The sequence below is a fragment of the Xenopus laevis genome, chromosome 1S (assembly GCF_017654675.1).
Source record: "Xenopus laevis strain J_2021 chromosome 1S, Xenopus_laevis_v10.1, whole genome shotgun sequence".
Taxonomy (NCBI): Eukaryota; Metazoa; Chordata; class Amphibia; order Anura; family Pipidae; genus Xenopus; species Xenopus laevis.
In genome coordinates, this window is record NC_054372.1 from 200,449,802 (window position 1) to 200,462,117 (window position 12,316).

Consider the following 12,316-nt stretch of genomic DNA (forward strand, 5'->3'; position numbering starts at 1 on the left):
GGGAGACACAGGGTGTACATCTGTACCATGCTTGAGCATAAAGGGGGGGCTGGCTGTGCTGCACTTTCCAGATTATCTGGGCCAAAGTTCCTAAGTCCCAAAGAGCCGAAGTCCCAAAGACGCAAAGTCCCCAAGACCCAAAGAGCCGAAGTCCCAAAGAGCCGAAGTCCCAAAGACGCAAAGTCCCCAAGACCCAAAGAGCCGAAGTCCCAAAGAGCTGAAGTCCCCAAGACATAAAGAGCCGAAGTCCCAAAGAGCTGAAGTCCCCAAGACCTAAAGAGCCGAAGTCCCAAAGAGCCAAAGTCCCAAAGAGCTGAAGTCCCCAAGACCTAAAGAGCCGAAGTCCCAAAGAGCCAAAGTCCCCAAGACCTAAAGAGCCGAAGTCCCAAAGAGCTGAAGTCCCCAAAACCTAAAGAGCCGAAGTCCCAAAGAGTCGAAGTCCCCAAGACCTAAAGAGCCGAAGTCCCAAAGACCCGAAGTCCCCAAGACCCACAGAGCCGAAGTCCCAAAGTCCCCAAGACCTGAAGCCCCATAGACCCAGAGAGCCAAAGTCCCCAAGACATGAAGAGCCGTAGACCGAAGAGCTAAAGTCCCAAAGAGCCAAAGTCCCCAAGACCCAAAATCCCAAAGAACCAAAGTCAGAAAGAGCCAAAGTCCTAAAGAGCTGGAGTCTTGAAGACCCGAAGAGTCTAAGTCCTGAAGACCCGAAGAGCTGAAATCCCGAAGAGCCGATGTCCAGAAGAGCCGAAGTCCCAAATGGAGCCGAAGCCGCAAAAAGACCCGAAGCCACAAAGGGAGCCTATGGTAAGTTCAACTGAAAAACAACGTGTTTTTAAAAAAAGTATAATACCCCTGGCCACCAATGTTTTTCTTTTTAATTTATAGGGTTGGTACTGGCCACCAATGATTTTTTTAACTTGTAGGGGAGCCCAATGACTAATAATTTTTTAAAAAAACTTTTATGTCGGACCCTGGCCGCCAATGTTTGTTTTTAACTTATAATGGGATCCTGAGCACCAATGACTTTTTATAACTTATGTGTGGGTGGGATTTACCGTTTTTAGCGCTGTCTGTGTGGCCTTTTCACTTTGGTGTGGGATCTGGGGTTGGGCTGGAGTGGGGGGCCAGGGGCCCAGAAAATGTTGTTGTACGAGGCCCCGTGATTTCTGATGGCAGACCTGTCCCTGTGTATCATGGGCCCCTACCTGCATTTCATGTAGCCACATATCATTCATTTGGACCCAGAATATAAATGTGCCAATAGATATTCCTTACGCTGGGCATAGGGGGCATGAAAACTGACATATAGACAAATACAGTAGGCAGTGAGGGCTGTGACCACAGAAGCTTGCAATCAAAAGGCAGGGCAATAAGCGAGACATTAGGTATATAAATATATAGCTGTACAGGGAAGTTTATGTTGGGTGGCTATTGAAGGGCAACTGTCATATACAAATTGTTTCCCCCACTACAGTATGTGCCCAATAAAGCCAGTAGGTTTCTTTCCTCTCGTAGTGACGCATGTTCCTCAGGCTCAAACAAAACTGGACTCTTACAACAAAAATGATACGATTTAAAAGTTTATTTAGAAACAAATCATCTGAAAACACAAACGTTTGAGCCAGAGAGTTTACAAGATACAGGTTGCCTTGAATTGTGCCGTATGGTTCTTATAAAGAGAGAGGAAGAAAAAGAAGAACCAACATGTTTGTTACAAAGCATTTTTTGTTGTTTATTTTAGATCTTGTAGAAAAGACACCAATATGCAGAATAAATAATAAATAGAGTGAATTCAACTCATAGGAAACATTGAACTTTATTCCCATAGGGCGTTTAGTTTCTACATAAAAGATCCATTGGACTCATTCTCTATGTGTCAGGGACATTGTTTCCTATTCTGTGTTGGATAATCCTTTCCTAATAATCCTAATCCAGGGGGTCGGTCAGTACATTCAGAAACATGTCTGGCTGCAGTAGTTTCACTATTTGTGTTTGTCTGTCATGCAAAACATGTTTTTTTTTTAGCTAAACACATCAGTTAATAGTACTAGTTAAAAGAGCAAACTGATTTTTTGCTATTTAATTTTGAAATTTGACATAGGGCCATACATATTGTCAGTTTCCCAGATGCCCCCAATCATGTGACTTTTGCGCTGATAAACTTCAGTCACTCTTTACTGCTGTACTGCAAGAGTATCACCCATCCACCCCCAGCAGCCTATCAACAGAACAATGGAATGGTAACAGGAAAACAGTTCCCTTACACCTCTACTAAAGGATTCAGACGTCTGATCTGATACTGCCTCCATGGGCTTATAGCATTGCTGTTACTATTGTGTATTTTAGCGAGAGGGTAAATAAAAACTCCAGATACTACATACATTATACAGTGAGGGGGAGAAGTAGTGGCGCCCAAAATACATTGAATACAGTGAGAAGCGATGGGAACTTTAGCTCCAAATACAGCGAGAAGCAATGATTTCTGACAACCCAGACCCCCTTCACCTTCCAAAAGCAGGTTTCCTGAAGTTAGAGAAGATTTAATCATTTTACAAAATTCTTTGTATTGCTAAATGTGCTCCCATGCCCCACCTAGTGGTAGACATGAGCAGCACATACGAAGAAAAAAATCCAAGTTGTGACTTGGGAAGTATACTAAGTAGGAGAAACAATATCTTATCTGAAAGCAGTTCCATTGTGCAGTGCTGGTTCTCTCTGAAAGCTCAAGATTAGGCACAATGATCTCAGATGTCTCCTGCACACCAATATTGCAGCGAAAAATGCAAAATGTACATGTTGGTTTAACAATAACATTTTAAATGGTAGAGCGAATCATTTGCAATCTGATAAGTGTAATTTAGAAATACAAAATAAACCATAAAAATTATTGACCAAATCCCTTTAAGAAATGTGTTCCTCTAGTCTCTCCTTTAAGTTGCAGCTTGCTCTATACGCCGGTCCATGTTTAACATGAAATATTAGGGTCAGGTTACAACTTTGTTTCTAGAACAGGGGTGTCCAAACTTTTGGCTTCGCCGGGCCACATTGGAAAAAGAAAAATTGTCTGGGGCCACAAGTGAAATACACAATCACGTTTGATTTGTAAAAGTAAAGGAAATACACAGAAAAGAACTACAATGCCAGTTGGATAACCAGATGGAGCTATACACTGGAATATGGGACACCTGGATATTAAATAGACTTATTATTATATTATTATTAATAACTGGGCAATGAGCAGAGTCCCCCCTTCTCCTTTATCCTTTGCAACATGATGTTTCCTCGGGAACCAAGCGTTTCAAGCTGGGCCGCATTCATAGGCATCCTGGGCCCAGAGGCGGGCCATGCCGGCCGGGCGCCCTAGGCAACCCAGCCAGCCAGCTCGCCCCCTTCTTCTGCTGTGGATCTGTGGTGCGGCGACACTCGCCGACTCCTTCTCCTATGGCGTGGTGCGTATGGGCTGTAACCTGCGCATGCGCAGTGACGTCACACTCGCGTGTGCGCATTGACGTTGCGCGCGTGATGGAAAGGGGAGCGGCCAAGCTGGCGATAAGGTGCGTCCAGTCTAGGGGTAGGCAGAGGAGGCAGCTGCTCAGCGCCCCTCAATCGTTGCGCCCTAGGCAGTTGCCTCTTCTGCCTACCCCTAGTTCCGGCTCTGCCTGGGCCGCATGTGGCCCTCGGGCCATAGTTTGGACACCCCTGGTCTAGAGGCTCAGAAACCCTTAGAGATACTCTTTCACCCAGCTACATAGGAACACACCTACTGTAGGAATGTACAAACGGTGTTCATTAAGATACATTCCATTCCATTATATACACAAGACTTAGATGTTTAGTTCCAGTGCTTCAGGCAAAACCTACAATGTTACACAATACATTCACTGTAATACCAAACAAACCATCAGTATAAGGAGCCAAATGGATCTTCTATGTTGGTACTAGACAACAAAGGGGAATGAACTATAGATAGGTTTCTTGTTTTGTATTAATTGACTATAATTTATTTATTTTATAAAAATTGTGGCTATTTCTTTTTTTCTCTCCCTTTATATAGAACCGTATAACACAACTCTTCTCTATTAACTGGGTTATTCAATGGTTAGAGTGAAGTCTAGGTAATAAGAGGAACAAAGTTATTATTATAGAGAAAAGTTGAGTAAACTGAATGGCACAAAAGTTAAATGTCAGGAGTTTCAATTTGATACAAGAATGTACAGGCACCCAGTGTAGATCTAAAAAGAGATGCATCTGGGATGAGGTAGATGAACCATATAGATAAAAGTATGGGGAGCCCTGCCCAACATCTTATTCTCAATCCCCTCCTTTTTGCAGCTATAACTACCCCTGTGCTTCTGGGAAGGTTCCCTCTAGGTGTTGGGACATTGTTACTGGGAGTTGCTTCCATTCAGCCACAAGAGCATTAGTGAGGTTGGGCACTGATGTTGGGGATCAGGCTCACGGTCGAGGTTCCATCCCACAGTTCAATTGGGTTGCCCCTTCTTTAGGTGCTATAAATGTTCCAGTTCTTCCCACAGGAATTCAGTTGGGTTGAGGTCAGGGCTCTGTGCAGTCAGGTTCTTCTAAATAATAGAGGCTTCTGGGAAGGTTCCCACTAGCTGTTGAAACATTGTAGCTGGGAGTTGCTTTCATTCAGTCACAAGTTAGTGAGGTTGGACACTGTTGATGTTGGGGATCCGGCTCACAGTCGGGGTTCCATCCCACAGGTTGCCCCTTTTTTTGGTGCTATAACTGTTCCAATTCATCCCACAGGGGTTCAGCTGGGTTGAGGTCAGGGCTCTGTGCAGTCAGGTTCTTCTCATCTCAGCAAACCCTTCTGTATGGACCTGGCTCTGTACATGAAAGATGCGTATGAAGCAATTGTGCTGATATTTTCTCCAGTCATTTCCGGGGGTTCAGGGTGCATCCAATTGCTGTGACACTTCTATGATGTAATAATTATCTGCAGTGGAATGATGGAGCTAGTGGCTGCCTTAATGTTGGGTGATAGGTCCCCTTTAATGAATGGGATAATTTGCATATTTAATGGAAGGGAATTTTCTGTCCGGCAACTTTGGCAGTGGATGTAAATGACCCCTATTGCCTTTAAATAGCCTTTAAGTGCCCTAACAGAAATAAAATACAGAACATGGGTGAGTACTATGGGCCTTTATCTTTAAAATTCTTGTTTACCAGAACAAAACAATATTAATAATCAGCTTCAAAAACATCAACACAAACCTGACCCAACATTAGTCAGATCCCTATGTGGGCGCGATCCACAGCTATAGATTAGTCCACGTTATACAGGGATGCCGAAATACCAATTCCTCCTGAAAAGATTTGTCTGAATCCCAAGGTGAATAAAGGATTTGATGCAGCCCCAACTCTAAGCAGTGCCTGGGGCATCAATGAGCTCCTCTTCCATCTGAGTTGGTCGAAGCTTGTGCAATCGTATACGTGACTTTTATTGGCCAATGGTGATACAAGTAATGAAGTTTCAGCAGAAGGAAATAAAGTTACACTGATATCTGTAATATAGAGTTTTATTGAAATGGTTTAAATAAGCTTTGTATATATTACTAGCAATCTGTCTGGTACCAATGTCCAAAAATAATAATACAAATGAAGGAAACAAATGGGCAGTGCATGGTTACAGGTAAAGAAACCACAGGAGAAGAAACATTATTTACACCACTTAAAAATAAAAAAGGGGGCGTGACCTCTGGCCACACCCAAAAAGGGCAAATATTCATAAAAGGAAAAAAAGCAGATGTGAAAGATTGTCACTGAGGCTTTATGCGGCTTTTTGACATCTTAAATATTTCAGCCAACCCAACCTGTGAGGTGCAGTGTTACATAAACCAATAGAAGTGAAGCTCAAGCACAGCCCTTTAGGAATAAACACACTAAATAGTAAGTCGGACAGGTTGCTGGGGGGCACCAGCTTTCATCCCATGAGTCAGCAAACTGATCAGTTTCAGGGTTCCGATAAATAAGAAGGATCCCAGTTATGACGATGAACACTACACCCAACGGCTGGTGATTTCTTTGGTGCTAGAATAGGATGAGGCCACATTTGTCAGCACAAGGTGCATTAGGAGGCCCATGAGTGAGAAGATGCACAAGCACTGCCATTGGGATGCAGAAGAGCAGAAGAGCAGAAGCCAGGGGAAACATGGGGATGGAGGAGAACCTTCAGGTGCCCACATGGAACAGTGTGACCTTTCTGAAGGTCCAAAATATGGCAATGATTAATAAAAGGTGTTAGGGAGGAATTAGTGACCCAGAAATGGTTCCATAGGTTGGGATGGGGCAGTCAGCAGGCCTCATTATTGTGTTTATTGGTGGGAAATGACCATCCAGTACATTGCATAGGAAAGCTTGGTTCCCAATGGCTACATCCATATTGCTCTGCATGAACGTATAGTGCCCACATGCCCATGTGTGAGTAATGTCGTTGAGGGATCCATGTGCAAATGCACTGCTGGAGATGTAGTTTAAATTTCAGAGTTGAGAACTGAAATCAGGCACAAAAAGAAGCTGAAGTTGTATTGATGATGATTAGGGGACATGTACAGAAATGATTAGTGACAGCCCATGGGAATACAGGTGTTTCGCTGTGTTAGTGTAAGACAGAGATGGATATTGATGTGCCAGGGCTTTGGTAGTGGTGCCAAATGGGACCCTAGACATTCCAAATCACCCCCATTAGAGCAGCTACATTAGCAAACCTCCCAGTGCCACTGCTTGAAGCAAGTACAGCCTCGCCCATGTGCCCTATCCCCCGTGTTCCTGCTGTGCCCAACCAATGATTGTGCAGAAATAAGTGATTTATTGGTGTAAAAGAAAAACAAAAACATCTAGTGGAAGGTGATGAAATATTTGTTAATATAATATAATCACATTATGTGTGTTCTATAAACCTGCATGTAAATACTCTATATCATGCAAATCTCTCTTTTGCCTGCGAGGGGGTGGGGCAGAGAACATTCATGTGTGAGTTAAACAGAAAATTTAAAAAATTTTAGCAGCTATATACAAACTACTAGACATTCACCCCCACTTGCTGCCCCACACCAGGTGAAGCAGCAGAATGTTTCCCAGTAAGTGCTAATTATTCACCCAAAGTGTCAGAAGAAGAGCGAAGGATAAACCAGGCAGTGCATAAAGTGCTTTAATAGGGCCAATAGAGCAAGTAGCCAATGGCAGCCCCTCAAACATGTGAAACACAGCGAACTTCGTTAGTGGCCAAGACTGGACTGCCATAAAGTGCTTCATAGCAACGATGGAGGCTGCAATATTTGCTAGTTATTTGTATTAAAGTGCTTATTTAGGTATAAATTACAAAAAGCCAAAAAGCAAAGTAGAGTGCTGTTGGGTTCAGTTTCTTATTATGGAATAAAGAAGATGGCCGCATTTGTTAATAAGGAAGGATAGTCTTCCCAGGGTTTGGCCGTCTCATGCTTGTTGAGTTGTGACTCCTTCTACTGACCCAAAAACCTCCCAAAGAACATAACAGGCTGAAAACAAACCCCAAGCCAAAATGCTACACTGGGAAATGTTACCCAGGAGCTTCCTCTCGTCCCCCAGTCTGTAAGACCTGAGGATGATCTGTTATTGCAGAGAGTCTAAGGTGATTATGGTGCAATTCCCTCCATCTTTGGAACAACTGACAAATTGTTTGAGCTTTCCAGAGTTTGTGGCAGATCAAGAGGCATGAGTTTCCTGCGATGGACCAAGCTGCCGTCCCACAATTGTGCTACTCTAAGTGAAAGAGGGGGGCTGGTAGGTTCCCCAGGCCTAGGCAGCAAATCAAATGCAGCAAATAGTAGACATGGACAAAGAAACAACTGCATACAACTATACTTCTGTGATACATCTGGAATAGTCGTGGGACATCCAACCTCTGGCCTCAAGGTCAGAGAACCAATGCTGAAGATTATTAGTAGACTCCACTGAAAATACAAATTCGACCTTTCCTTGAGCACCTTCTGAATTATCTTACCAGCCATGCCATTGTAGGTTCCAAGATCTCCTTGATCTACAACTGATTTGCCTCCAGGACTATACATTAGGGTTTACATTGTCCCATATAAGAAAGTGGCCTTCTCCGTAAACAGGCACCATACCCCAATATTTATGCTTGGCTGAAATAACCGGGGAGCTCCACTGACTCCTCCCACCACTTGGTTTGGTATAGCTTCCTGGTGGGTATCGTCTGGCTAAAGTAGGAGTATATAACTCTACATGGTCCTTGAACGCAATGTATTCATTCCAACATCTTCTCAATTTAGATCCGGAGATCAATCGACTAAGCAAACATTAAATTACTTAAATAATCAGAGAACAAATAAATATAGAAAAATAGAATTTCCGAGAGAACTCGTCTCATATACAGTAGTCATTTCACGTCATAAAAACACAATATTTCATAAAGACATCGTCAAGGTACTGATCCTACGGGCTTAACCAACATGCCTGCCCCTGTCGAAGCTGCTCACCTAAAGACAAAGTAAATTGATAATAAATAGGAAGGAGCCCTCAAAGTTTAGTCTAAAGTCAACATATGGACTTTCAGCCAATCAGTAGTTGGCATTGTAGTAAAACACTGTTCTATTCTATAGTCAAGGGCTTCGTAAGCAATGAAATAGTGAGAATAGAGAATGCTCCTCATCGGGCAACTTATCTGATTGGGTGTGGATAGAAGGCCTCCTCAGTGTGTTGCCAGATGGTAGTAGCAATGGCTTCACCTCACTTGCCCGCTGTGTAACTGTATAGACTACAATATATTGGTGGGGTTTAATATTTGCCCCTGATGTTTGTCTGGAATTGACATTGTGCAACATATTATTTGGGAATTGAGAAAAATACCCAATACAGCTTTTATAAAATTAGGCCTAATAACTCTATGTGTCGCAAGTATAAGACGTCAAGGTGGCAGCTCTTCTGTTCAGATTCAAACCCCCACAATGATTGTTTTGGGGTAGCGGTGATTTCAAATGAAGACCCTCTGTCTCTGTGTGGAGCAGAAAGCTCAGAAAGGGGCATGTTAATTAAATAAACAATCACAGCGGCATATTTGTAACCAGCCTCATCTACATTGTCATGTTTTTTGCTGAGATATTGTGTGTTAAGCCCAAAAGCAAAGCCTCTCATTAGAACCGTCCCCATCCTTTAAGTTTGAGCTTCAGGAATCTTCCTGCTGGGCCCCGGCCTCGGAGTACTGATTCTTGGTGCTGTGTTTATTAGCCCGCGACTCGCCTCACAGTTCAAGTTCTGATAGTGAGATGAGTCAGGAGGAGTCCGACGACAAACCGATATGAAGCTGAAGCCCCCCAGGCAGCAAGCTGGACAGGTGACGGTTTCTTCATGGTCCAAAACAGAATTGGAAGAAGCATGGAGGGGAGCTGTGCTGCCGCTTTCCCCTCCTTCACAACCCAAACCAGGCAAACTGTCCTCCCACAAGTTTCCTTCTAAAGATCCCAGAGAACGGGGTTGAAGGGAACCAACCCACCCCAGAGGCTTGCTGCACACCACATTGTTGTTGTCTGAAAGCTTAAGTCTGTTATGGGCTACTGATGGCTCCTGCTGCCATGTGCTGATGGGAGGAGATGGAGAGCGGGAAGACGAGGGAGTCGAAGATAAGGAAGATTGCAAAGGAGGGGAGGGTGTTGTAATTGGCCCGTTGGACCTTAACCGTGATGGTCTTTTGCAGAAGGTGTTCTCTTCTGTGCTATCCGGGCTACTGGAGCAGTCCATTGGTTCCCCTGTTTCAGGTAACTCTACACAGGAGAAACTTTCAGTCAGTTCCCGGTCTTGTTTAGAGTTCCTGCTCAACTCCCCGTTTCTGTCCTGGTGAGAATTTGGTGGAGATCCATTTTCTGGAGATAAAGGGCCAACAACGCACTTATGGTCTCTCTCTGGTGTGACTAAGTTCTCACTTCCCCACACCTGATCAGTCCTCAAGGGGATCGGATTAACTGTAAACTGATCCCCATTACACTTCTCCTCCTCCACAGTTTCCCCACTAGCGCTCTTTAATGGAACTTGCCCATTTTTACTTTCATGATCCTCAAATGTTACACTTGCCGTTGAAAGCGACTGCTCTTCCCCACACAAAGAGTCCATTAGATCTCCATTAGAATTCAGATTGCTGGAAGGATTGACTCCTATAGACTGCTGGGGATTACAAGGCAGGTCCTCTAACCGCCTAAGTGGTTCCTGCGAAACACCATTTATTCTTGGTCTGTTTGTATGGATTTCCACTGAATTTACAGAAATGAGTTTCCTGCTCTTTATGTTCCTTTTCTCAGATGTCCACTGGACTGGCCGTTGTAAAGGGGTCCCACCAGTGCATGGGCTCCCCTTACGGCAGATCTCAGGGGATGAAGGTAGAGACCTACAGCGCCGAGGTCTTGCTGTTGGCTCTGAAAAGTCACACTGAGCTTCCATGATAGGCTCAGGGGTAACTGGTGTGTTCATCTGGTAGGTTAGTGGTGGAGGAAGCTCAAAGGTCAGGGAGATGACAGACTTGCTTGGGGTGTCAAACAGCTTAATGCGTCCTCCCTTTAGATCCTCTCGTTGAGAGAAGGGGTTGACCCGGGCAGGAGTGTCACGCAGAAGGTCATCATAAGGGTCCTGAGGTTGTGGTGAGAACATATCCGACTGGCTACGGGACAGCCGCTGATCCGGTGGGGTGGGAGTATCCCAGGCTTGCTGCTGATTGGGTGAGTGCAAAGAGCTTTGGCTTCCTCCTGAAATGAACAAAAATGCACTAATCAACTGATGGCTCCATCTAATGAATTAATCAGACCCCAAAGTAATATACAAGTCAGAGACTATAGAGAATGAGCTGCTCATTTGAATAAATGGTTATTCCATAGACTGGATCACGCAAGAGGCTCATCCCTAACTTCCTGTCCTCTTGATCCATTATAAAACCCTATTCCTTCCAAAGTTCTTCAATGTCCCGCTCCCTCTTTAATGAAAGCCCTAAGCCACATATTCTTCCTCTGTCAACTGGAATCTTTCCTAATTAAACATGCACTGGTCACCTCTATTCTGAAAAGACCCTCTCAATCGCCCTCACTTTGGTAACTTTTGTCCTCTCTCTCTCTAAACTACTCAAGAACTTAATTACTCAAGAACTTATTATGCAACTGACTGACCTGGATTCTCTGAGACCATGATCTTCTGGGCCTCTTAAAATCTGGCTTTAGGCCACAACACAGAAAGTGCTCTATTGAGGCTAATTTACTAGCTTGTTTTAAAGCACTTTGAACCCTAATAGTAGTCCTAGATGTCTCAGTTATGGTGACCCCGCTGACTGTCGCCTCTCCTCCTCCATTCTCCTGGCCTTTGTGACACTTGCTCTTACCTTTCAAATGTCTTTCAGTGTCTCCTACAATGGAGCATCATCTTCTGCCTCCTGTTGAGGTTCCTCAAGGCTCTGCCCTGAACCCCTCATTATTCTCTCTATACTTCCTTCTTTGGCAATCTACTCGATACCGATATTTACCAATGTCCTCTCTATGGTGATGATCTCTCTCCTCTACTGATCTCCTCCCTGACCTCTTAACTCAGGTCTCTTTTTGTCTCTTATTGTACAGTATTTATATAGCACCACAAATACGTCCAGTGCTTTACAAGATGTAACCACAACACCGGGTGCAGTTAATATAAATGATAAAGGTATAAGATTCTTTGTCCGGAAACCCTTTATCCAGAAAGCTCCGAATTATGGAAAGGTCATCTCCCATAGACTCAATTTTATCTAAATAATCCAAATTTTTAAAACTGATTTCCTTTTTCTGTGTAATAATAAAACAGTCACTTGTACTTGATCCCAACTAAGATATAATTAATCCTTATTGGAGGCAAAACCAGCCTATTGGGTTTATTTCATGTTTACATGATTTTTAACAGACTTGAAGATCCAAATTATGGAATGTTCCATTATCCAAAAAAAAAACTAGGAATGCACCAAATCCAGGATTCTGCCCTTTTCAGTAGGATTCAGATTCGGCTGAATCCTCCTGCCTGGTCGAAGCGAATTTGAATCCTAATTTGCATATGCAAATTAGGGTCAGGAAAGGAAATCAGTGACTTTTTGTCACAAAACAAGGAAGTAAAAAAGTTTTTCGCCTTCCTACCCCTAATTTCATATGCAAATTAGGATTTGGTTCGGTATTTGGCCGAATCTTTCACAAAGGATTTGGGGGTTCGGCCAAATCCAAAATAGTGGATTCGGTGCATCCCTAAAAAACCCTATTCTAGCCTGGCATTCCTTCCCTTTTCCTTTAGAGTGCAAGCTCTA

The 12,316-nt window shown here is 43.7% G+C and overlaps 1 protein-coding gene across 2 annotated transcripts in view; it reads right to left on the reverse strand.

Annotated features, from left to right (window-relative positions):
* Positions 1-5,527: 5,527 nt before the first annotated feature.
* LOC108704989 (dual specificity testis-specific protein kinase 1) overlaps positions 5,528-12,316 on the reverse strand; it is a 39,894-nt gene continuing 33,105 nt past the window's right edge. For both annotated transcript variants that reach the window (XM_018241734.2, XM_041580711.1), the window contains exon 10: positions 5,528-10,754. In XM_018241734.2, coding sequence (XP_018097223.1) covers positions 9,175-10,754 — 1,580 coding nt within the window. In that variant the 3' untranslated portion in view covers positions 5,528-9,174. The remainder of the gene's footprint in view (positions 10,755-12,316) is intronic.